Consider the following 26699-nt stretch of genomic DNA (forward strand, 5'->3'; position numbering starts at 1 on the left):
GTGAAAGATATGACATTGTTCTTATTTTCCTAATAAAGCACAAATTCATCTGAACTTGGGCAAAGTTCATGCTATAAAATACACATTCAGGCATTTTAGCATTTTTTTCACTCTGCTAGCTTAAAGTGAAAATAGACAGAAATATTGGCGAAATCTTAAAAGGTCCATATTATTCATGGCAGCCACAGTGATGTTGAATTATTATTTTTTTTTTGAAATGTATGAATGGATATTTAGATAATATCTAATTTGAAATTTAAGTAGGTATTTTGGTTTAATTTGCCATCTAATTCAGAAAGATGTAACTTCATGTAAAATCTTTGGGTAGTACTAGACAATGTTTGTTTATAGAGTCTTAAAATTTAATTGGTTACCTACTGGTATTCTCATTTGATGTTGATATCCTCATTCTGTTCGTAAAGCATCTCTTAACTTTTATTAACATATGAATTTATAACGCATTCTCATTTACAATTATAAGCTGTGACTTACTCATGTTATAGCTTGCAACCAAAGTAAAGAAATGCTGACACATGCTATATTGTATGTTATATACTGCTGTAAAATTTAAACTAGCTTGGTAATGTACATTTTATTTCTTAAATTATATATAATTGAATAAAAGTGTCAAGAAATGTATTTGAAAATTCCAAATATATGTTGACAAGTGAAGTATTTTTTAATTTGGAAAATCAGCTGACCTGCTGTTAAATAAAAGAACTACACGGAAAACTTATTTCTTGTCATTTTAATAATAGTTTTGATTGGATGTATCTTGGCTATTTAATTTGGAGCGTGAATCGCAATATACCCTGTGCACTAATATACAAGTGGCTACTGACCCTACATTGGATTTCAAGACTTATGATCATGTGTTTCGCAGTAGGCTGAATGGTGTTGCCCAGCTTGGCAATTCTAGAATGATGTGCCGTTTCCCAGATGTGGTTTCGACTACTTTCGTTCCCATGTGTCTAAATTGGTTGGAACTTGAGTGAAAGAAGTGATAAAGCAATATTAAATTATCGCTCAACATCCAAATTGCCGTTGACTAATTATTTGGAATAGAATGTGGTTGTTATTCAATGACTTTTGCAAATTATATTTCCTGTAATAGTGTTGAGCTGATGATAAATTTTCATCCCATTAATTACTGTAAGGCTAAGAGTGATAACTTCTGTGCATGTTAGACATCATTTTGTAGTGATTGAAATTTAAATACCGTATTTTCCCATCGATAACGCCTGCGTTATCTTTAAGAAAATGTTCAAATTCATTTTATACATATGCGCATGTATGTACAGATGCGCGGTATCTATACACCTTCAAGATAACTATGAAACCCTGGGAACGCGGTATCTATGCCAATTCATGATAATCACAGTTCTGTGTGCGCGTTATCGATGGGAAAATGCGGTATATTTTAGTAGACTCTATTAACATTTAAAGAGAAAAGATGTCATAGAACCCAAAACAATTACTACTCTAGCAATGTACTTAATTCACCTCATTTTTTCGGGCTATCTTGATAGGCAGTGTTAGATAATAAGCTTGACCTTGGTTGGCATTTAAAGGAAGCCAGAGCTGAGTAAGAATTCGTTAAAAAGACAAATAAAAATTATGGACTACAATGAGAACCATTCCATTTTTACAATTATTGCCCTGAAAGCTCATGTTAACTATGCCTCCCATTTTGTAGGCAATAGTAATAATTGGTATTTTAAATGCCATGTTAGTATTTTTTATTAGATGCGGGGAACCTAAATTGTTACAAATCGCAAAGCCATCCACATATTAAGATGACTACTCTCCTTCTCCACCATGTCTAGGACTTCATTGTCCATCTTACTTTTTCTGTACTTACCCACACCCACGTTAATACAAAAAGCTTATTATACGAGGGTGGTCCCAGAAGTACCGGACCCAACAAAGAAAACAAAAATTTTGGAAAAAAATGTATTTATTTTTCAACCTAATCTCCTTTCAGCTCTGTACACTTTTCCCAGTGATGTTCAATAAGTTCAATACCCTTTTTATAATAAGAACTGTCTTGTTTCCTCAAAATAGCCATTAACTGCCGACATCACATCTTCACGGTTGGAAAATCTTTGACCAGAGAGCCATTTTTTCAAGTTTGCGAACAGATAGTAATCCGAGTAGTTTTGTTGTTAGTTTTTCCTTTTTCAAGATAGTCAATGAAAATTATCCCACGTGCATTCCAAAAAACCGATGCCATGACCTAGCCTGCAGATGAAACTGTCTTTGCCTTCTTTTGAGGCGGTTCTTCTTTTTGAATCCATTGTTTAGATTGTTCTTTTGTCTCGGACGTGAAGTAATGGAGCCATGTTTCATCCATGCTTATGAAATGGCGCAAAAATTCTGCTTTGTTGCTGTGAAACTTTGCTAAACACTCCATTGAAACATTTTCATAACACTGGTTTTGCTCAACCGATGCGATGCTCCTCTTGATAGCTCGTATGGCCTCGTTTAACCTCTGCTACCTAATATTTTACTGTTGTAAATGAAGGAGCTGACTCAGCCACAGTAGAATCCAATTCAGCTTTTAAATTGGTTGGGCTGAGGGCTTTCAAATAAAAGTATTGTATCACATAACGATGACCAATTATCTCCATTTTCATAAATTCACGGAAAATCTTCACAATTGATGGCTGCCAAACAAATACTAAACAACATAGCATCTTCAAACTTGAAACATGACCTTACAGATTGCGTACTTTCTAATACAATGATATTTTTCAAACAACTACCACCATCTATAGATCAGGCCAGGTATTATGGGGCCACCCTCGTATTATCTGAATGAATGTTTCTACCGTACAAAACTCTGCTTAAAATAAGTTTCCACTAATCTATCCTAAGCATAATTATTCAACATCCCTGACCTTCAACTCCATCGTTGTAAAAGCATGAATGCAATTCTTCTTATGTCCCCACTACCTAGACCATTTTGGTCTAAAGAACTTCCTAGATAAGTTATTGGTTCCACTTGCTGTTGTTTTTGCCTTCATATTATTAAGTTTGGCTTCGCCTTCCTCTTTCCTGGAAGCCTTATAAAATTTGTCTTTTTTACATTGATTCTCACCCCATAGATGTCTCGCTGATTTTTTAATACATTCAGCAATGGCGGTACGTAACCCTTTGGCTGAAGAGCTAACCAGAGCTTGATCATCAGCAAACCTGGTTTTATGAATTCCCAACTGGCTTTCACTTCTATCTCGAGTTCTCCCCATGCCTCTTTTATTATTTACTCTGTGTTTACATTGAAAATCAGAACGCATGAAAATCTTACTTGCCACTCTTCCATAGGCACTGCTAATCCAATCTGGTCCCAGCCTAGTCCAGTCATGCTGATATCTTCATTGACCATCCTCCAGAAAGGACACCCACTAATGTCTTCTCCATTGGTCCTGTCATTTAGATTAGGCTGACACATCTTTGTATGGAATATCCTCTAGACCTAATAATGTAATTCAGACTAATATGGTAAAATTATCACGGTAAATGTTTGACAAGAATGAATTTATTAACCCTCTAACAGTACATTCCACTTTCAGCTAGTTTATGAAAAATGCCGTCTAGCCAAAAAGCACAAATTTCTACACAATACTGGATCAAACAGAGTTGAGAACATCACTTATATTTGATCCAGTATCTCTCTCTCGTCATGAAGCATCACTGAATGTAAACCTAATTTAAAATGGGAAACAGCAGGAGACTCGAGTGGATCTTGTCAGGGAAAATGACAAAATACATTGTGAAATTTTGAAAACTAAATTTCAAAGAAGACCAAGTCAGTAGCCAAAACATTTTCATGCACATGGCTCAAATGTAAGCATGGGCATTTTCTCTCATACCCTTAAATAGAATCTTAATTATCATCATTAATATACTATCTAAAGGAGTTCTGAAAGTAATTGAAATTTCTTCCAGATAACTGTTGGATGTATGATTTTATTTACTTAAAATCCAATGCAAAAACAATCAACTGGTCATCACAATAGCATCCCAGAAACATTGCATCTATATCCCTGTGATTGTAAAGAGGTATGAAAATTTCTAAAAATAATTCTCCATGGATGGATGGCATAATTGGAAAATTGAAATGCAAGGATTATAAAACAGCCCCTAATTTATTTAATTTAAGGGGTGGACTTTTTTCTGATCAATTGAAAATTAGTAATATTATATCAGTATTAAAAATTGAAGGTATAAAAACTAATATAGTTTAGTACAGACCAATATTTCTTTCATCTCAATTCGCATAACTATTTGAGTTATTTTTTATTTTAGATTACTAGGGTTTCTAGATTATTTGAATATATTTTCTTACTCACAATGGTATTACTGGAAAGGCAGATCCACTGAGTCAGCACTGATAAATGCTTTCAATTCCATAACCCATTCCCAGGAAAACCAGCATTTAGTTCTGTTTTCTTAATTTTACTCATGCCGTTGACCTCATTGGCAATTCTCTCTTTTTTAGTAAAGCTTATAGAAAGGGTGTCCAATGCATAGTTGTAATGGCTAAGATCTTATTTACTTGGAAATCACAGGTAGTCCAACTAACATTGAAACAGGAAAACTATATAAATGAGATTCCCATCCTATTAACAAATTCCTTTGAAGAAAAGCTCTCAATTTTCTTTTAAATAGATAAATGTTTGTGCTGGATTTCAGGTCCTCGTTTAGCTTATTAAACATAAGGAGACCCATAGATTTAGGGCCTAGTGCGGTGGTTCTAGTTCTTACGTAAGTTCGGTGCAGATCATTTTTAGACCTGGTCCCATAGTGGTGAATACCACAATTTGTGTCATACATTGAAAGGTTTACAAAGGTGTACACCAGTAATACATAGATATAAATACATGGCAAAGGTAGAATGTTCCATAAATTGAACATTCTACCTTTGCCATGTATTTATATCTATGTATTACTGGTGTACACCTTTGTAAACCTTTCAATGTATGACACAAATTGTGGTATTCACCACTATGGGACCAGGTCTAAAAATGATCTGCACCGAACTTACGTAAGAACTAGAACCACCGCACTAGGCCCTAAATCTATGGATCTCCTTATGTTTAATAAGCTAAACGAGGACCTGAAATCCAGCACAAACATTTATCTATTTAAAAGAAAATTGAGAGCTTTTCTTCAAAGGAATTTGTTCTATTCTATTAGGAATTTCATGGAACATGAAACTTAGAATAGGCATATGTATTTACATTGTGTATTATTGTATATATTGACGTGTCCTATACTATGTGTACAATTTTTTTTGTATGATGGTCTCTGGACAAATAAAAATTATTATTATTATTATTATTAGCATGAGAGTTCCACAGGGTGATATATTGGGAACTATTTTATTGTTGTTATTCAAAAATGACCTACCATTAGCAAACATAACAGTTTTAGGTGTAACTTTGTGGGATTGCTTCATAATAAGGGTTAAAAAAAGAGACTTTGCACTTCCACATAAAGATTTAATACTTCACGACTAAGGTCACCTTATGATGATGCGTGTGGCGTAGCTGGAAATTGTATTAGTGCGGCCGCTGCTAGGAATACTAATAAATCACACAGAACGTTTGAATAAACAGGGGATTTATTCCATGTGCTATACATAACAGACCAAGGTCAACGTGGTTAGATATATACTATGGGCATGTTGTGCACCAGAGGGATGAACGCTCGGCTGGAGTTGTGATGTGACTAGCCTTCCGCATGGCTCATGGTGCCTGCCACGTGGGTCGTACCTAGGGTGGCATCTCGTGGCACACCCCTGAATTCCACAAACAAATGACGAGTGAAATCCACTACATCATTGAGAGAAGAAGGCATGAACCGCCACATCACCCCCCCCTTGGCAGATGCTGAGCATACTCTTGCAAAGAGATAGAAATTGCAATTGGCACTTCACAAAGTAATTTGAAAACACACAAAAAAAGGAAACAAAAGTTACTTAACAAATGCCAGGTATATAATACCACACTCAAAAAAAAAGAAATACTGCTATACCATAACACAGTTGCAACTACAAAGGAAAATCAGATGACATACAGGAGAAGAAAAAAATCAAATGTCCCTAAGCCACAGAGTCTGCTGAATGCTTGGGAAAATGCACTCTTCTCTGTGATCGTCTAGGTTGAGGTAATATGGGAGGCTGCTGAGGAATGGTAGGATTGATTGCCCTAGGTATGGGAGCGGTAGGGCAATGTGGCCCTAACCATGGAGTTTCATCAAACTGGGCACAAGAAACGTCATCACTAACAACATATGCTGGTTTGACGCAGTCAATTACCACAGATACCTCTCTACCCTGGATTTTCAGCTTAAATGTCTTGGGACCACACTGGATTACTGGAAATGGCCCATCGTAAGGAGGATTCAATGATGGATGGAGCCTATCATTTCTCAAAAATACATGGGAAACAATTTCCAGATCTTTAAACATGAAAATGTTGCGGGTTCCGTGTCGAGAGACTGGCTGTGGCTGGAGTTGGCAAAGGCCCTGCTGCAAGGTGGAGACATAATATGCAGTAGCAGTAATGGCACTAATGGGAGGGGAAAAGAATTCTCCAGGAAGCCACAGTGTTTGGCCATAAATGACCTCTGCAGGCTTTGCCGGAATACCTTCTTTAAATGTGGCCCTCATACCCATGAGAACCATGGGCAGGACATCGGTCCATTGGTTTCCACCATGGCAACGGATAGCTGCCTTCAACTGGTGGTGAAGGCATTCCACCATGCCATTGGCTGCAGGGTGATAGGCTGATGTCTACAGGTGCTTTGCCCTCGTCAACTGCATTAGCTGCCGGAACAAGTCACTATGAAATTGCCGCCCCTGGTCAGTGGTGATGCAAACCACCAAATAGTTTGAGTTCCCAAATGTGAAATCCACTCCTGGAAAAGGGTCCTTGCGGCAGTTTCTGCAGTGCTCACCGTTTTTCTCAATTTTTAGGGCTTAGTTAATCACGCGGACCTAACGGGAATATGGCCAAAAATACAGATGCCGTCAACCACGTGGCCATACTGGTGCCACCATTTTGTTAGGAGAAGCCACAGCTCTGGTTCGCCCAACTCAAGGGGAATTTTTGCCTCGTGGGCATAACTGAGGATACTGACAAGTTTTGGGTGGTTGTGGTGATCTTCAACACCCGTTACGCGCAAGAGGTCGAGGACATAATCGTCAACCCTCCCTTAACGGACAGGTACAAGGGGTTGCGGGAAGAATCGGTCCGGCGGGTTTCAACGTCCAAGGATCAAGCAACTCCTCAGGAATGAAGACATTGGTGAGTGAAAGTGTAGTTTCTTTTTTACCCTCTACCAACAGTATATAAAAATGACGAGAGCATTAAATCCATAATATTTGCTGATGATTCAAACTTATAAATTCTGATTCAAGTAGTCCAAGGCTTCTTGCTAAAATGTAAAAGGTTTCAGACAGTATCTGGAACTAATGTTGAGACAAAAACTTAAATAACAAAAGGACATAAATCCTTGCATTTAATCATGTTATGCTGCACCAGGCTATTCACTTAAATCTTAACTATGAAAGAATCATTTTTGCATCCAATACTGTTTTAGGTCAATATGTTCAACAACCCAATGTGTGGAATATTCACATTAATAATTTGTTCTGAACTTCACACAGTGATGTACACTATTCGGCTCTCATATTACTCTCTCAAGATATATTTAACTATAATATTAATCTAATTTACTATCCAGTTCATCAAATGGAAGTGTTTTGGGGTTTACCTATATGCATTCTGCACAAAGTTTTCTTGGTTTAAAAAAGTTATCAAATGGTGCTTCTTAAAGGCCACCATGCCAGCCCTCAATGAAAAACTGAAACGTTCTTACCATTCCACCTATGCATCTATTAGCCATGTCTATCATCATCAAAAGTAATATCCATCTCTTTCATCTTAGTAATGGTGTTTTGTTTATATTCAACAAGAAATTATCACCATATCCACTAATGTTACCACAATTCAGCAATTTCATATAAAAGCCCAATTAAATGGGAGGCAGAATTAATGGCACATTACCACACTCGCTGAAAACAAGCGATCAATTACGATCAAGCAATCTAGTTTCCATTTGAAATTCAAGAACCTCCATATTTTGAAGTTCTATTTTTAACTTTATTTGAATTTTTGAATGACAAACGGGGATCGAGATGGTGCAGTGGCAATTGTACTGGCTTCCTACCCAGAGGGCCCGGGTTCAAATCCCGGCGGTGTTGAATATTTTTCAGAGTTCTCTCGATCCCTACTTGAGGTGCTTTGAGGAGGGCACTTTGAGTGAGTACTCCGTCCGTCGGATGGGACGTTAAGCTGCGGAACCCTTGGTGCATCTCGCAGAGGGTATGCTAATGCCGGGTTTTCTCTCCACCCTTCATCCTTTCCTGTCCATCCCCTATGGCACAAATGACCTCAGCTGTCGGTCGCCTCCCTTGAATACTACTTGAATGACAAACAAATGTATTGCATTGTTTTTATTACATACTGTCATGTAAATTTTCTTTTTTAAGCATTAATTGTAGTGTTGCGATGAATTTTGTACTTTTCTTTGTTTGACAACTTATACGCTTACATGGTATGAATGTCTAGTGAACAATAAATATATTACCATCATTTGTGGTCCTGCACATGAGAATATTTCGGCTACAAATTGAAAGTTAAGAAATTCATTTTCTACTTGTAGTGCAGTGCATTTTGAAATGAAAGCACATTTTTTAAAATATTTTTTTTTGGGTATTTGGGAAAAAGTAAAGATTCTCTGACTAGTGGCTCCTGCCAAATTCTACTTTCCAATTGCACTTAAGAAGTTAAGAATAGTGAAGTGGTGTTCGACAGGTTAGGCTGATAACTTTGGACAAGATTATGGCTGGGAGCATTTATATAGTTCTCATAGCAACATTCTACAATCATATAGTCATTAAACGGTTAAAAGATGAGTAGAATGTTGGTCAATATGATATATATAGCAATTATTTCTTACAATTTTTCACTTTGTTCAATATTCTTGCCAACTGGAGTCTACTTTTTGCCAACTACTTTTTTTGGATTTTCACATTGTAAAATAAATAGAATGGTTGGTGGAGTCACTTCGTGGAAGCGACTCATACGAGAAAAGAAAATACTTTGTCCTTCCACTTCCATTTTATTAAACACGACTCAGGTTTCGACTTACAAAGTCATTGGATGATGAATTTGTAAGTCGAAATTTGGATCGTGTATAATAAAATATGCGCTGACGAGCGAAGTATTTTCTTGTCCAATGGGAAAATACGTTAACATTAGTGTTATATTGTGAAGAATGGCATGCGAAATGAATTTACCTCATCCAACCCATTATTTAAGTTTCATGCATAAATACTCCAAATCATTGGATGTGCAGTATGATACATGTAATTCATAGCCAAGAGTTTTGTAACTGAAAATTTTACAGTTTAAGAGTTAAGAAGGGTTTGAATTAAATATGAATAAGATTATGCATAACTTCTTAATGATGGATGGATTAGCCTGCCGTTAAATCAAATTTAGCAAGGAGAATTCTTTTCCCTAGACTAATTTCACAACATAAAAACGTCAATAAAAATCGTTTTCACAGCCAAACAATACAATTTTATTCATTTGATCTGTACTGTAGAATTACAAAATTTACCTTCATAACAAATAATTAAATTAAGTTTAAATAACACTCAATATGTTGATCATCTTACATAGTTAAAAAAATTATTTCTCATGATCTACTATGGTAAAAAATTTACAAATGTTTTTATCAAATTGTGAGATTCATCAACATTGCGTGTTCAACAAAATAGCGGTTCCCTATAGGTACTACACGGTATTGCAGTAAGTAAACATTTACTAGGAAAGATTATTTCGAAAAATGTCACAATACCATACAGAAATGAAATTATTCCCAATTCTATCAATACAGGTACTTATATAAATGCTTCCAAAGTACGTCTCTTCCAATTCTTAAAATAGAAGTCTATTTCTATCTACACTTTTCAACTAAACGGAACAAAATATATATATAGATATTCTAAAAATTATGTTATTTTATACCAAAAATACATTTCTTATCATGAAGCACATATGTAACCAAATGAAGTAAATATGATTACAAACAACGAGATGTTACGATCATTTACACAACTTTGGTAAATTCAATTCATAGCAACAGGAACTTATGCTGATTCCACAAACACAGATCTTGATAGCCATGTGAACGCCAACATATATAACGACACCAACATGTACTGCCAGCTACGAAATTGACTGGCGGACATATGAGACTGCATTCAAAAAAACTGCATGATTGAAGTAAAGAAGTAGGAAAAATAGTACCATCATTCCCGAATCTGCATAACGTTTAAGGCAAACACCCGTAACTGATCTCCATTCGAAACAACCATGGACAAAAGTTCAGGTTATACATAAGATGGCAAATATTATCAATAAGCAAAAATATTGCAAAGGATACTAATCACAATCTGTTCCCATCTCTCCACCATGTAGAGTTCCGTGACCATCAAATATCTAAAGTACCAATACCATATAAAATTCCACGTTTTCTTTATCATTTTGCAGTGCAATCTTTTAACCAACCGGCAATGGCGTCAAAATTCCTCACTATAAGTAAAACTCGAGGCATATATTTTTACACAAGGCACTAGTTTAGGTTTAGAGCAATCTATGCCCCGTAGCTTGATACTTACGTCGCGGATTAATCAATTTTGTTACCTGGAAAACCCAATTATCTGCTTTCACGCTTTGATACCATCATGCGTGAAATACTTTAAGCCTATAAAGCTTGTTCTTAATCACAGTGTGAAGTATTATTTACTCGAAGCCGGCAAATCCACGTTAACACAAAGTATCTAATCTAAGGATATTCGCTGCTTGCGTTACTGAGTTCCTAGCACCGTGATTACCGTTATTAAAAAATTTCCAGCTTTACTGCTCGACCGCTTGTGCCGCTTTTAAGCGGTTGTCATATTCACCAGGACCAATACTTCGGTTGTGAACCAGCCAGTGTTTCATAATAGGATTCTGCGGAGGTACCAGTGATCAGTTGTTTCTTCGCATTGTGGTATATTAGGCATACCTATTAAACTGAGGTATGTATTCTTCGTGTTTTGTGTCATGTTTATAAATGTCCAATAAGGTTACATCTTTTAAATATACAGTGGGAGAGAACATGTTGAAAATGCCCGAATTACTAGTGGGTAATCTCTCCCGGTCTCAGGAAGTTTAATTTTAGAAACAATTTCATAAGCATTCTGTTTAACAGTTGACTTCAGGGAAAAACTGCATTACGATTTGATACTCTTTGCATTCTTCAATAACAATCTCTGTGCTTGGAACTTGTTGTTGGTATCCTCTATTCAGTATTTCCAAACGTTTTGGAAATATTTTTTTCATGGGTTATTATGTAAAAGGGAGGGCGAAGCTTGGAAGCCTGATGCGGTAACATTTTCATATTTCGACATAACTATACTTCACTGCGCAGGTATTACTGAGATCTACTCAGATTGTCTTTGTTGGGAGTGACTTCGTACCTGGACGTTTAGCCGAGTTGCCAGCTTTAATGCTTGCCTTGTTTCCGTTTTTCTCTTGTTTATGAGGAAAACAAAACGAAACTGTATTATTACGTAGATTCAACTAATTGATCATGTCGTTTATCAGTACAGGTAATATTTTCGTAAATAAGATTTCTTTAGTACGACTTGCTCGGCAGATGTTGTCGTCAATTAGAAAATTTGAAACTGGAGGCTTCACTATGTCGCACTGATTACTTGGAAAAGTACAGGTATATACGGCAATGCATTACCAGTGGTTGATTTAGGATTAGTGAGACATTGGTTTTTTATATGTATCGTCGTAATTTGGATGTTGAAATTGAGTTTCAGCGGTCGTTGATGCGAAAGCGTATGCACTTGTATTTTGACCTCTAGACTATATCCTCGAAATTTCACTGATGACGCCAGCTCATTTAATTTCAAGTAGATAATAGGCTTAATTCATACCATTCCTGTTGTCGACGTATTGAATACACTGACGAAGTAATATACCCCGTATGAATTTTCAACCCATGACATCATGAAGTCTATATTTATAATTCTGAATATTTAATGAAGCAAGTGCAACATTTGTAACTCATCTTTCTGGTATACTAAAATGAAGGTGTGGTAAATATTGTCTAGCAATTTCAATTGGGGTGTTTGAAATTAAAATGCGGGTAACATTTAGAAACCCATGGTACTGAATGAAATTGAAAGCTAAGCGATTTTCCAGAAACTGCAGAGGTACTGATAATTAAACCTATTACTGTAATGTGTGCCCACGTTCAGTTTTTTAGTATTGGTCTGGGTACTTCCCCTTTTGGTGATTATTAAAAATCTATTTCACTTGCTTAACACGATACGAAGTATCTCTGTGTGAAAAATGTTGCATAGCACCATCACTTCAAATAGAATAAGAATACCCATGTAACACTGTTGAACACTATTGTGATTATTTGACAGTAATATATATATATATATATATATATATATATATATATATATATATATATATATATATATATATATATATATATATATATATATATATATATATATATATATATATATATATATATATATGGTAGTACATTGTGCTATAACCTGCTGACGAATATAGTTTGAAATATCTCTGGTTATTCTTAATTTCTGTTTAGGCCCCAATTGCCCTTCAATAACCTGACCGTTAATTAACCACCCCTAGGTTGACCTTATTTTGTTGGATTAACTTCTCATTTACACCCTCTTTCCTTTACCATTCGCAGTCGTCTGTGGCAGCGCTTATAGAATTTATTTATTAATAATACTCCATTTAAAAATTACATATGCTTAAATATTTTATTAAGAATCGTCCATGCGATTTTATCGTCTCTGGTGCATAGCGATAATTTTACTCACGTTCATAAATATGAATATGGAGTCACAAGTACGGTACCAAAGGAGTAGCCATGTGGAACGAATGGTGTTAGATTTTTTCGACGGCTGTAAGGTTGATAAAAAATTATTGGCATCTTTCTTCCAGGAATAGTTTCGGATGAAAATGGTCTGATACCAAAAACCCGAAATTCAACGAAATGACGGGCTGTATATGGGTACTTATATGCCGAGATTTATCTTAAAGGAATGTTATTTACTAAATTTTATGTAGCAATATGAGATAAATTGCACCGCGCGACGATAAAGTTGAATGGCATAGAAACACGTCTTGTGGTATAGTTTTCAAATAGGTACGGAATAGTTGACTAATGGCAAAGAAACTACATGTAGACGAGAGGAAAGATCAGCACACATATTTAAGTGAACCATTCTTTAGTGAGTGCAATGATGACCATCGGGCACTTTTCATATTAGAATCAAAGAGCAAAAGGCAAATACAGTTTCATATTCTTTAACACCGTACACCTTTGGTTAAATTATCCTCTCATCCAAACCCTGCAGGCTTTTTAAATGTGATTAAATTGGAATACGTGCATTTACTGTGTAATTATTTAACTAAGTACCGTACCTATTGACAGAAATGGTACTTCTACTTCATTATCATGATAATCGGATTGGATAAGTTAACCATAAATCACTGAATTACGCCAGGGGAATAAGCGTTAGTGCCATAATAGCGCCGTGAATTTCATATATCTGTGCGGACCCAATGTAAAGATAAACCAAATCATTGCAATAGTATAGTAATTAGTGATGAAGTTTCTGTGTAAGTTTATAGAGATAATTTATTTACTAATCTTGTTTGTTTACGAAATTATCTTCTTGAATTCACCGGGCTCAAAATGCGCTCACTAGAGAGTCATTTGTGAATAATAGTTTGGCAACTGTGCTAGATTTTCGCACTCTACCATTGGCGGAGAGCGTGTATGAAAGGTTGAATCGCTGACATCACTCTTAACCAAAGATATATGAGGATAAGGTCTAGAAACATAGGGGCGCGCCGGTCGGGTAGGTACACCGTTTGTGTTTTGTTTCGTTCATAGTGAAGTTACTTTGCGTCGCAAACGGCATAAGTTCGTGTGAAATTAGTGTTTGTGTTTTCTCCTGTGTAATACAATTTACCGTAGTCGTAGCTTCGGCAACTGATGAAATCAGTGTGGTTGCGATGTAATTAGTCCGTATTTTACATTTAGCGCACCTGTATCAGAAGCCTAGATTGACACAGCCGCAATTAAACCGGAAACAGCCACTAGAGCCATGTCGGAAGAAAGTTTAGTGAACACTATGCCCATTATATGTAATAATCGGCTCCCCCGTCGTGTTAAACTCACCGATCAACAGTTGGAGAAATTAACTTTGGAAGAGCTGATTCAAAATTGGCAAGAACAGGAGTCCTACATCGATATTTTGGAATCTCAAGCATCAAGTCAAGAAAGCGAAATAGCAAGCCTGCGCGAGTCCGAGGAACGAATGCGTCAGCAACACCTTGAGTCTACACACAGGGAAAAAGTCCTCGTTAGACGTCTGGCTACAAAGGAACAGGAAATGCAAGAGTATGCCAGCCAAATAGCAGAATTCAAAGCTGGGCAGACGGCTGGCGCTTCTGCCCTTCGATCTGCGTTGCTGGATCCAGCGGTCAACATACTCATGCAATCGCTGCGTGGAGAACTGCATTCCACGAGAACAAGACTGGAAGAAACTCAAAATGAATTGAGTGCTTGGAAGTTTACTCCTGATAGTAATACTGGAAAGCGATTGATGGCAAAGTGCAGATTGCTGTATCAGGAAAATGAGGAGCTTGGCCGAATGATTTCAAGTGGTCGACTTGCTAAACTAGAGGGCGAACTAGCTCTACAAAAGAGATTCAGTGATGAAGTTAAAAAGTCCCAATCGGAGCTTGATGAATTTTTGCAAGAACTGGATGAAGATGTGGATGGTATGCAGAGCACAATTTGTTACCTGCAGCAGGAGTTAAAGAAATCAAAAGAAGCGTTTTTGAATTTGCAGCAGCAGAAAAATAGTCAGACCTCAGAAACATGCAATGGATGCATGATTACTAATAAAACTCCAAACTTAAAAGACGTAGCAATTTCTACACCTGATGAAATTAAATCTGAGCCCGAGTACTCATCTAAACCACCTTCACCCCTCCCGAAAGATGAACCGGTTGCAGAGACTATAGAAGATGACAAAGGTAGTGACATGGGGAATGAAACAAAGGAGGAGGATGTCCCGGAAACACGAGATGTTAAAGGTACACCTTCCGATCAGGTTGAAGACATCGCAACATTAAATCTTGAATTTTCGTCTGGTGGTAAAATTGACCCAGAAGAGAAAGTGGCCAATTTAGAGGAAATGATTACTGATTCTGAGACAACCGAGGCCGACGAAGTCATTGAAAATGACAACAATGGAGGAGAGGAGATTAAAGAAGATACAGATGACCAGGACTCACAAGGTGAATTAATGATTGAAGTTGGCTCGGAGCCGAGAGACACTGAGGACGATGAGGAAGTTTATGAAAAGGCAAAGGATGAACAGACAGTAGATCCTAATATTGACAAAACTGCTCGTCAGCATGAAGAGGACGGAGAAGATGAAGATAATCATCCTCTGCGAAGGAAGAGAGCTGCCCCCCAAGAGTTCGCAAATTCAAGTGACGAAGACAGTGACGACACACCCCTAATAAAAAAAGTGAGACGTAATCATGATCATGTTACAAGATCAAAAGTTTGAATTTCGCCATGCTTTAAAATGGCGAATAAAAGGCCAAGTGTATTTGTTGTTCTTCAGTTGGGCGATTTCAGTTTTTGTTTAGGAGTATAAACAGTTGTCGTGATATTTTTGAAAATACTTTTTTTAGTAAGTTAATGTCAGTTTTTAATGTGTTATTTAGCTAGGTATGCGTTTAATTAATGCAACTAACTGTGGGAGATGCTGCGATAGTTACTTCAATGGAGCCAGCCGCTGATAAGCATAGATATGGATCAATTTCTCAATGTATAAATCATTCCTCTTGGCCAAGACTCGAACTGAGGGTTTAGTTAAATGTGGCCGTACCTTAATTTTAATCATATTAGGATTTTTATAAAATGAATGACATTTCCTGGGCAATTGGAATCCAGGAGTCTTAACCAATTGTTGTGGCATTTAGGGAAATTATCTTATTTCGTTTATGTTATAATTTAGTTGGCTATACAGTTTTGGATGTTGGTGGAAATGTGAAATTGGATTATGTAAACATGGATTGAAATGGCATTTGCAAACTGGAAGGAATTGATGCATTGAACTCTTCTTAGAAACTTAAAGAGAAGACAGTTGATATTTACATACATCATACACAAATAGACTCTAGATCATCATTTCTATTGTGCTGATCAGCTTATCTTGATGAATACAAGTTGTTACAGGATTTTCAGTTACCATAACATTGTTTGTGCAGCTGATAAGTGAAAACAGGTATGTATCAGCCATGAATTAAGCTTTTGAATAGCTTTTCAAGTGAGGGTTGAATAAGCCTGCCATCAAAGCAAAATTAACAACAGATAGAGCAGCGAATTCTTTTTCCTTGGTAAATTTCACCTTAAAAAAATCAAAATAATTGCCACAGCCAAACTATGCAATTATTTTATTCATTTAATTTTTACTGTAGAAGTACAAAATTCCAATTCCTAAGAAATAATTAACTGAAGGGACTTTAACTAACTAATCCCAACATCCGATATGTTGATCACCTAATAAAGCAGTAATCAACCCTAAGATCAGTTTGGCCAGTGATGGCAGAGTTCAACCAGTACTAAACCTGCAGGCATGTGAAATTCACGCAAAACCTCTACAAAAAAGTGTATTCAAAACCATTACTCTGTGTTTTTTTGAGTAATTTGAAAGTAATAACGAATCTTCTCCATAGGTTTGATCATGGGCGACCATGTAGGCTTAACAGATGCTGAAGCAAAGGCTTGTTGCAGTGACCCAGATCCGGTGACCAAGGTTAGAGTGAAATTATATGCTAAGCATTTTTATTTGTGCTTTTTATGTTTTGCAATTTTGAAATAGATGCTTATTTCATTTCCCTCCATTGTACTCTTGATCAGATGGCATATGAAGACAAAGTAGTTCCCTGGCCCTATTATTGATGTAACTTTTAAACCAGTTTAATAGTTGTTAAGCGGTTGATGTATTTCGAATGAGTTAACTTAGTGAATTTACCCTGCATTCATGACCATTGTGTAACTCAAACAGTTGACGTGATGGGCATGTTTTTCCTCTAGACTTATTCAACTGGCGTAAAATGAAAACTATTTGTGGCCAATACATATCTTTTTGGTTCCCTGCCAGTATAATTGAAGGTACTACGCTTCATTGTCTATGTAACAACTACATTGAAAAGTATAAGATACTCTCTCAGTGTTACTTGGTGGAAATCTTTCACTCTAGGCATTAATAAAGGAAGACTTACTTGGCAGATTCCATAGCAATTTTTATTTTTTGCAAGCATGGATAAATCCTGGCTGGATAAGTAAATGGCCAGTTAGTTAAAAAACTTGGAAAATAACATTTCAGGCCTATCAAAAAATTAAAAGTATTCATTTAGTTTGCTAATATTTTTTAGTATAATAGGAAGGGCAATTTACTATTGGCTGTTAATTGAAAACTATTTTTGTATCTTTACTTTCTTAATTATGCTCTTATAAAAGTTTAAAAATTCACCTTTGAAGAAAGTGAGACTGGATTGAGTTCGTTGAGTTAATGTGAGACGCATTAAGGGGAATTCTTCTGTAGGTGTTGTATTTGACTGCAAAGTTTTAAATATTAATTTGAAAGATAAAGGCAATGCATCTAAATAAGTCTTTCATGTCTTGTTTTCAGGATTTTTTGTTTCAACAAACTATGTACCGCATCAAAGATCCTAAAAAATCCCTGGATTTTTACACTAGAGTTCTGGGAATGACACTTCTTCAGAAACTAGATTTTCCATCCATGAAATTTTCACTATATTTCATGGGTTATGAGAAAAAATCTGATATTCCCATGGATCCCAAGCAACAGATAGAATGGGCTCTCTCGAGGAAGGCTACGGTTGAATTAACACAGTAAGGAAATTTTGTTTCTATGTCATGCCACCCATTTCTCTTTTGCTATTGTTTTGTGAATGCTCTCACATTTTCAAATGTTGTAATAAACTTGGAATAGTACCAGTGGTAGTTATTTTGAAATAATAATTTTAAATAACTGCCCTTTTACTCAACTGAATATAGGGGTTAAAGTCAGTTCTCGTGATGAGGGTAAAAAAAGAAACATTGCACTTCCACTTGCAAGTTTAAATATTTCATGTCCATGGTTTCGATGCTGTGCGTCATCAGCAGGTGCAGCATCGAAACCATGGCCTTGAAATATTAAGTCTTTATATTGGAAGTATAATGTTAATTTCTTTACCCTCGTCATGGGGGAATTCCATTAAGTTAAACCTGAAACTGTTATCTTTGTCAGTTCTTGTAGGTAAGAAATTTGGATTGAAAGTTATTGTAAGCTCATATATTGATGGTTAAATCTACAAATTTTAACTTTTTGCAATGTACAGATGGTCTTTAAAATTTACTTCAAACTGAATGAACTATGGCAAATAAGTCACTTTCCTAAATTCTCTACGTTGACCAAAATGATTAAACTGCATACTTTTAATGGGGAGTTTGAAATGGAATTGTTGTGACAGAATCGACTAGCATTGAATTTTTTTGATTCACGTCATGTTCAAGGATAATTGTTTTTGTGTCACAATGCCTCCTCACTTTATGTCATTTGTTGTTTTTACTTATTCTTTTTCCATTTCATCCTCTGAATTAGCCACTGTGGTTTTTTTGTTGAAAGTGAGATTAGTGACAAACACTAACAGAAATATGACTTTAAGTGTTTTTTCTCTTTTTCCTTCCTAATCAATCAGCAACTGGGGAACTGAAAGTGATCCCGATGCACGTTACCACAATGGAAACTCAGATCCACGAGGATTTGGTATGTCCATAGAATTAATAGCATTTCAGTTAATGACTTAAATTATTTCTCCATGTTGTAGGGTTGCTAATAGTATTATCAATAATACCTAATTTTCAAGTCTGACTGCGGTGTTCTTTCTCTAAAAAAATATGCTTTTAGACTAGTTGGTGTTTATTTAAATCAACAAAGTATGTCCATCAATAAATACCTGAGAAAATTTATGGTCGCCATACATGCTAGAGTATATAGTATGTCATTTTTAGACAGCCTTGGGCCATTGCCATTGTAAAAGCTGGAGTGCTTGCCTTGAGTGTCAGCTAAAGATAAGATAATACAAGGGTAGGTGACATACAAAATACAAATACAAAAGCCACCACCACCACCAATACAAAAGTATCGGTGACAATTATTTCCTGACGTGTGTGCCAAGTGCTGATGGCAGACCGTTGGTTAAGTGCACACCATTATCCCTGAAAATCTGGTAATGCAAAAGATCAAGATGCATAGAATGCATCCAGTATGCATACTGGATGCATAAGGAATGCATTTGATAGCGTTGTAATTCAATTTTCTTAATGGAAATTACTCGAGATAATTTAATGCATGTACTGAAAAATCATCCCAGCGTAGTCTACAAAGAAGGGTAGTAGTTGGGAAAGAGGGGTAATGCCTAATAGCATTTCTGTAGTATCCAGGTATATAGATGAATATTAATTAAGAATGCTAAGGTTTTACCTGAATAGTATCCTTAAGTCTAATGCCACAAAGAATTGTAGAGATATCAATTTAAATGCAGTTACATTGTTGTACCTCGCAATCTAGAAAAAAACAAACACATTGTTTTCTTCATTAAATGTAAAACACAATGTTTGTTTTTTTCCACCGCTATTTCTAAGAACGGTGGAGTGTTACATTGTGTTTTTCATTTAATGATCACTTAATTAATTTAAGCTTTCACAAATTTTAGCCAGTAACCTTCCAATACATAGCCTCCCCCTCCCCTAGACCACTAATAGGCTACTGCACCTAAACTCAACTTACCCCTCTTCCTTACTCCCCCTACCTTACCCCCCCTCTCCTCTCCCTTACACCCCTCTTGGAGCCAGACTACATAAGTTGAAAAATGTTGATGCATCTTACCTGATGATGATGTGCAGCATCGAAACCATGGTCGTGAAATATTAAGTCCTTTTGGTGGAAATATTAAGTTTCTTTTTTCCCTCGTAATGAAGGAATTCCACCGAGTTTAACCTGAAACTGTTGTTTGTGTACATCGTTGGAAAGGTTGAGCATTTAGCTTTTTTTCTGCATAGTCGCCTTGGCAATCAGTCACTTGTTACGTCCTCGTAATCAGCTTTTTAATACCAGCATCGTACCTTTCTCCTGCTGCATCGCAAAGCCAACTGAGAACTGCTTCTCTGATATTAATTCATCACCATTTAGTGGAAGTGTACAGTGAGAAGTGTATGGACATGAAATACATGTGGAAGTGGTGCAGGGAGTTTTGTGATGGCCAGGAAAATGGCCTCGATGAGTAGCGGTTGGGGTGGCCGAGTTGGCTGGAATCAACGGTGGATCCAATTGACGAGATGGTGCGCAATAACCGGAGAATTACCCTTCATGAGATGGAGGAAGGCCTTAATGAAGAGAGTGGCTACTTCTCCGTGCAGAATATTGTTGGAGGTCCTCGGTTACAACAAGGTGTCTCACCAAAGGAGTGTGTTTGCATCATGACAATGCACGTCAACACCAACATGCACGTGTCACATCAAACGACCACCCTACTCCATGAATGCGGCTAAGATATCATCGACCACCCTTCTTACAGCCTGGACGTAGCCTTCAGCGACTACCACTTGTATCCCGCTCTCAAAAACACCTTGGAGGGCAGAAAATCAGGTCAGACGAGGAAGTGCAAGAAGTAATCGTCAGTTGGCTTCGTGACGCGGCGGGAGAAAGGCATGACGCTGGTATTAAAAAGCTGGTTACAAGGATGCAAAAAGTGATTGGCCATCAAGGAGACTATGTAGAAAATAGCTAAATGCTCAGCCTTTCCTACGATGTACACAATGTGAAAAATAAATTTGAGTTTTCATTAAAAAAAAGAGACCTTACTTTTCGAAATGCCCTCGTACATGAGGATCAATTGATGTGCAGAAAATATTTATGCGGATATCTCTGTTATTTCTTATTTATAATTACTGATAAACGACATCCCCACATACTGGTTGTGTAGATCTGGAGTGCCAGAGGAAGAAAGTATCAATTAGGGGAAACAAGTCATGCAATTTGAGGTTTGCCACTGTGACACTGGAAGTAGAAGTGGAATGAACTGTGCCGATGACAGCTGAATGCACATGAAGGAAACATATCTATTCATTCAATTGACATTGTCGGTGTCAAGTGAAATTTGTGCGGTGTGTAACCCTGAAGTTATTACATCTTTACATTCCAGGGAAAGAAAAAGTTCTCGAGTCTGCTAGTTCTGGCATTTATTTCTTGGGTTTTATATTGAAAATCTTAACAGCTAATGTATGTTGTTGGAATAGGGAAAATTGTCAATACATCAAATGAAACAAACGGCTCTGAATTTATTTATTAAGTTCAGTTATAAATCATCTTCGTTCTAATGATCAACAACCTGGCTCTAGAAGCATTTCCGTTGCGCTTTTAGATTTGCTGTAACAGATTTGAATGGATCGGACCACTCTGATCTTCTTAATTTTTCTAATGAGACCTTTTACCACCAAATCCAAAGTATTTGCATATTCTAAATGTGGTCTCATGAGAGAATGTTAACAACGTTCCTTGACCTTAGATTCTCACATGCTAACATGCGTATAATGAATCCAAATTTTTTACTTGCGTTCCTGCGGATTTTTTTGTGTGCGTGGACCCCATAAAAGTATTCCATAAACGTACAATCGGCCAACATCCCAATCTTATTTTTCAATTTGTGATTATAATTGTTTTACAAAAATCAAGGAAAGAAGGGGTCCGATTACATAGTTGTAGTATTTATGGGAGGTGGCCGACAGCTGAGGTCATTTGTGCCGTAGGGGATGGACAGGAAAAGATGAAGGGTGGAGAGAAACCCGGCGTCGGCATTAGCCTACTCTTTACGAAAGGTGCCAAGGTGTCGGTAGCTTAACGTCCCATCCGACGGACGGCGTACTCACTCAAAGTGCCCTCCACAAAACACCTCAAGTAGGGATCAGGATACCTCTGAAAAATATTCAACACCGCCGGGATTTGAACCCAAACCTTCCGGGTGGGAAGCCAGTACGTTAGCCCCCGCACCAATCCCGATCCCCTCTGATCACATTTCCGTTAGGAATAAAATTCATTGGATTTACTGATATTTGAAAATCTTATAATATTTTCCTTTTATTTATATCTATAAAAAATTTACTGCTTTTAATAATTTATTTGTTTTAGAAATTGTTTTTAACTGGGTTAACTCTGCCGTCTACAGTATCTATGACTTTTTAATTTCATACATTGCTTATGCTTGATGAAATGTCAACTTAATAATATTTTATGAACCCTGTGCATTTGTTTTTTGTTACTAATAATTAGGACAAAATATTATTGTTTTGAAAGAGTACTGTTAATATTTGTTTTAGTCATGCTATGCAATTTGTTTCATTAAGAAAATATTTTCATGTCATGCGATATTTTTAATTCCTTTATTTGGCCAAAGATTTATTCAACCCCCAATGAGTAATTAAGTTTTCTTCATTGTGGTTACAGGTCACATTGGTATCATGGTGCCTGATGTGGAGAAGGCATGTGAAAGGTTTGAGAGTCTTGGAGTGGAGTTTGTTAAGAAACCAAATGATGGTACGTAATTATTGTAGTTGTTCACTTTTTGTTTTATCCAGTTAAAATTAAATGTAAGACATTTTTAAAATTTGGATAATACAGGTATGAATAAAATCTTTATTATGTAATACAATAAGTGATGAAGATAATAACTAATACTATTAGCATAGTTCTACCATGCCATTACTCGATGTTACAATAACTCATTCTTTAGCTCTGTGTAATATCTACCTTTTTCAGTTTATGTCCATCAACCTAAATGTTAACATGGTTTTTTTTTGTAACACCTTAGTTATATTGTGATTTATTCTCACTCCTACACCCATACCATTGATTCTGCAAGATACCTTGTAATGATGGTAGTCCTTAGGCTGAGTGACTAACCAGCAGCTGATGTTCCATAAATCTAAATGATTTGAAGAGGTCCCCCACTACTTTCACTGTGATATATCCTATTACTACGAGGGTCATCCGGAAAGTAGTACCCGTTCGTGAAATAAAGAGACAAAAGTAAATATTAACAAACATAAAAAATTTTATTTGAAAGAGGATACTTTAAACTACTTCTCAACATAATCTCCAAGCAAATTAAGGCATTTGTCAGAACGTGTGACAAGTTTCTGTATTCCTGCTGCATAGTCCTTCGCCGCCAGCTCATTAAGATACGCGAGGGACCCATCTTGCACAAATTTTTGCATAATGCAGATGGTGTTTAACAATTTCATGAACAATTGTTCGAGAAACATTGGGAAAATGCTCACAGATGTCATCAATTGTGACGCGCCGATCGTTCCTCACGAATTCGTCAACTGAGCTCACCAGTTGGTCTGTAATGACAGACGGTCTCCCCGAACGCTCATCGTCGTGTGTGTTCCCCCTCCCCATGTTGAAGTTGCGACACCACCGCCGAACAGACGACTCGTCCATTACATTGTCTCCATACACCTCCTTTAATTGGCGATGAATATCACATGGGCGAACGTTTCTTGCATTGAGGAATTTAATCACTGCCCTCACTTCACAACTGGCGGCGTTCTCAATTTTTTTAAACATTGTAAACAATCACAGAAACAACACAGGCAATGCTAGCGTCACGCAACTTGGCTCAGAGAAGGCAGACAAGCCACTGAAGCTATCTGACCTCGTCCAGCGGCTACTCGCGTCGTCAGCACTTCATGCGGCACGAACGGGTACTACTTTCCGGATGACCCTCGTATTTCCCTTCTCAATTCCTTAGCAAATAAAGCTCCCAAAGAACTATAATCTTGATGAGGTGGAAGGCCCAGTGCATTTTGATGACTCCTAGAGCTGAGCTGGTGTAAGCAGTGATAATTGCTCCTGCTAGAGTCGCCCATGTCAGATAGGTCGAATGGTTGGAGCCAGACGAAAGGTAGTCCGGGCAGTGTCTGTTCCTCAGTGAGGTGGTTGCAAAGGCATCTGACCACACTGGGCCATCCAATGAGTTCTGGTATTACTTTGAAAACACTATTGAGGAAGGCAATGGGAAACCACCTCAATTATTATCCCATGAACCGATGATGGATAGAATAATGGAATGAGTACTGGCAGCTATGGGACTTGTCCCCTTGCGCTGTCACTCCTGCCGAACAGCAGGAAAGGCAAAGCTTCAGGGCCTGCCATCTCATGAAACCTTGTGGAGCCGTATTGACAGCAGCAGTACAAACAGACATGTAAGAGGACTGAACCAGTTGCAGGGACTTAGAACATTAGGATGATACTGAGAACAGGGAATCAGAAACTATAAAGTGAGAGATGCAGGGAAGAAATACAGATATTTTATGGCTAGGCGAGATGGAAGGGTAGCAGGGATTACAGGAGTGGTAGTTATTGAGTAAAATATAGGAGAATGGAAAAGAGCCAGCTAGGGTTGGCGAGCATATTGAGCACAAAGCTAGGAAGAAGGGCAGTAAACGTAGAGGAAGGAAGGGATGATATTAATAATAAACAATTAAAAGCTGAACCAATGACCTTAGTCAATGTTCAGGTCCACTTACCACCTAGCAATCGTAGGGAGAAAGAAGTTGAGAGGGTATACAATTGAGTAAAGGAAATAATTGGATGTGTTTCTGTAAGGAAACATTTAATAGTGATGGGAATTTGAACGAGATGGTAGGCAACGGAAGAGACGGCATTGGAATATAGGATGAAATGGTTTAGGGGCGTGGAATGACTGCGAGGAGAAAGGAATAGAATTCTGTAGGAGACTAATTAAATTATTTAATTATTACAAATGGTTGGCTTAAACAACACAACAGGCATAGGTATGCATAAAAGATTCTGGGGTATTTTCAATCGGAATGATAAAAAGGATGAATGACAGGATCTATAGAAAATTGAGTGAGGAATGAGAGTGGTTCAATAGAAGAAAAATTCTATCATAAAAAAAGGAATATCAAAAGCCACAAAATGCAAAGGAAAAGGACAAGGAAACCATGGATTGCATGCCATGATAATGAGAAAGACGGATGACAGAAAGAAATGGGAAAATGCAGACACAGGCAGAAGATATTACCCAGATTTGAATAATAAACTGAGGTAGGTTCCTAATAGGGTGAAAAGTAGTTTCAAACATTTCGTATCCTCGTTTTGAATCTCTCACCTTAGGGAGGAAGATGCAGTACGAAGATATAGAATGTTTACCAAAGAAAGGTGAAATTGGTTCCTCTACAGGAAGGTGTGAAAGTGCAAGAAAGAAGGGGACATACGAGCAATCAATCAAAAATGCCAGGAAAATTATTAATTTATCAGATAAGATTGAAAAGAGATGTAAAGCCAATGTAAATATCAAAGACATCTTAAAGAGGGAAAGAGTCTTTTATAATTGTGATGCCACTCATGTTCATTGACTAATGTGTATGCTTGTACGTGTTGTCCTATATATCTAGCGTCACAATTTCAAGCATCAACTCTGTATTCCAGAATTCATTTTTTACTTCATTTGTAGTAAAACCGATGGTTATATTCATGCTTGAAACTTCACCCATTTTGATTAATTGTGAATCATGATAGTTAATTGAATAGTATTTCCTTTGACCAGTGAGGTAGTTTGTTGTTTGGATGGGTTTTACATTGTTTTATTTGAAGTACTCATCATAATTTTCTCTCTCTGTCTCTAGGAAAAATGAAAGGAATTGCATTCATCAAGGACCCAGATGGCTACTGGATAGAAATATTCAATGCAGCCCTCATGAGCAAAATACTGTGATACAATTGTGCTATTTCATTCACATGGAAAGAAAAATAATCCTGGAACTGGACATTTGTGTGTTCTTCGATACCCTGAAAGTTATTCTATTTTTATAATGTAATGTTGATAGAATATTTTTGAAGTGATGATTTTGTTGGTAATATTTTGCAACAAGCCATATGCAAAGCCATAATTTCAGTGGAAAGTTGTGAAAGTGTTATTTTGTCCTTGAAGTGTTTTATCTTGCCCAGTGGTTTTTATTTATTGTTAATGTCTTAAAAGTTAGATCAAAGGTTTCTCCCACAGTAAGAAGTTTTCTATGATTGTTATAAAAAGTGTTAAAATTACAATTGTAAGAGTAACTTCTGCCCAAGTACTCCAATATATTTGTAGTTCTTTCACATTAAAATGCATTTTATCGGTATCATATGAAAAAAATTAATTGACCATCCATTCCTTCAGCAGAGCAATTAAGGTGATCCTTTGGGCATTTGGATTTTGATTTTTATGAAAGATGGAGATATTATCTTGACAAGGCTTCTAAACCAATTGGCTTTTTGAATCTGTTGTTTGGATACGTATTGTATGAATAAATAGTATTGACAAGTTCAGGGTTTCTCAGATTTGAGAATT

The 26699-nt window shown here is 36.8% G+C and overlaps 2 protein-coding genes, 1 long non-coding RNA gene and 1 pseudogene across 4 annotated transcripts; 2 read left to right on the forward strand and 2 right to left on the reverse strand.

Moving 5' to 3' along the window:
* Positions 1-6106: 6106 nt before the first annotated feature.
* Positions 6107-6769, reverse strand: LOC139695234 (uncharacterized). The gene has a single exon (XM_071593919.1). It carries the CDS (start codon positions 6767-6769, stop codon positions 6107-6109), a length of 663 nt encoding a protein of 220 aa, XP_071450020.1.
* A 2878-nt stretch (positions 6770-9647) lies between these two features.
* Positions 9648-10954, reverse strand: LOC139695510 (uncharacterized). The gene is made up of 3 exons (XR_011702321.1): positions 10760-10954; positions 10525-10673; positions 9648-10402 (listed from the first exon to the last, which is right to left on the reverse strand). It is a non-coding gene; the product is annotated as an uncharacterized lncRNA (long non-coding RNA).
* Positions 10955-11043: 89 nt separating this feature from the next.
* Glo1 (Glyoxalase 1) lies at positions 11044-26490 on the forward strand. Of its 2 annotated transcripts, none has more exons than XM_071594308.1 (6): positions 11044-11161; positions 16953-17032; positions 17912-18135; positions 18984-19051; positions 22787-22876; positions 25996-26490. In XM_071594308.1, exons 2-6 carry the CDS (start codon positions 16961-16963, stop codon positions 26082-26084), a joined length of 543 nt encoding a protein of 180 aa, XP_071450409.1. In that variant the 5' UTR covers positions 11044-11161; positions 16953-16960; the 3' UTR covers positions 26085-26490. The 2 variants fall into 2 exon arrangements, with proteins under 2 accessions (XP_071450409.1, XP_071450410.1); XM_071594309.1 differs by lacking the exon at positions 11044-11161 and adding an exon at positions 16372-16501.
* LOC139695507 (pre-mRNA-splicing regulator WTAP pseudogene) lies at positions 14074-16202 on the forward strand (annotated as a pseudogene).
* Positions 26491-26699: the final 209 nt, after the last annotated feature.

This window comes from Hetaerina americana, unplaced genomic scaffold (genome assembly GCF_022747635.1).
Source record: "Hetaerina americana unplaced genomic scaffold, ioHetAmer1.1.p SCAF_6, whole genome shotgun sequence".
In the NCBI taxonomy this organism is placed as follows: domain Eukaryota; kingdom Metazoa; phylum Arthropoda; class Insecta; order Odonata; family Calopterygidae; genus Hetaerina; species Hetaerina americana.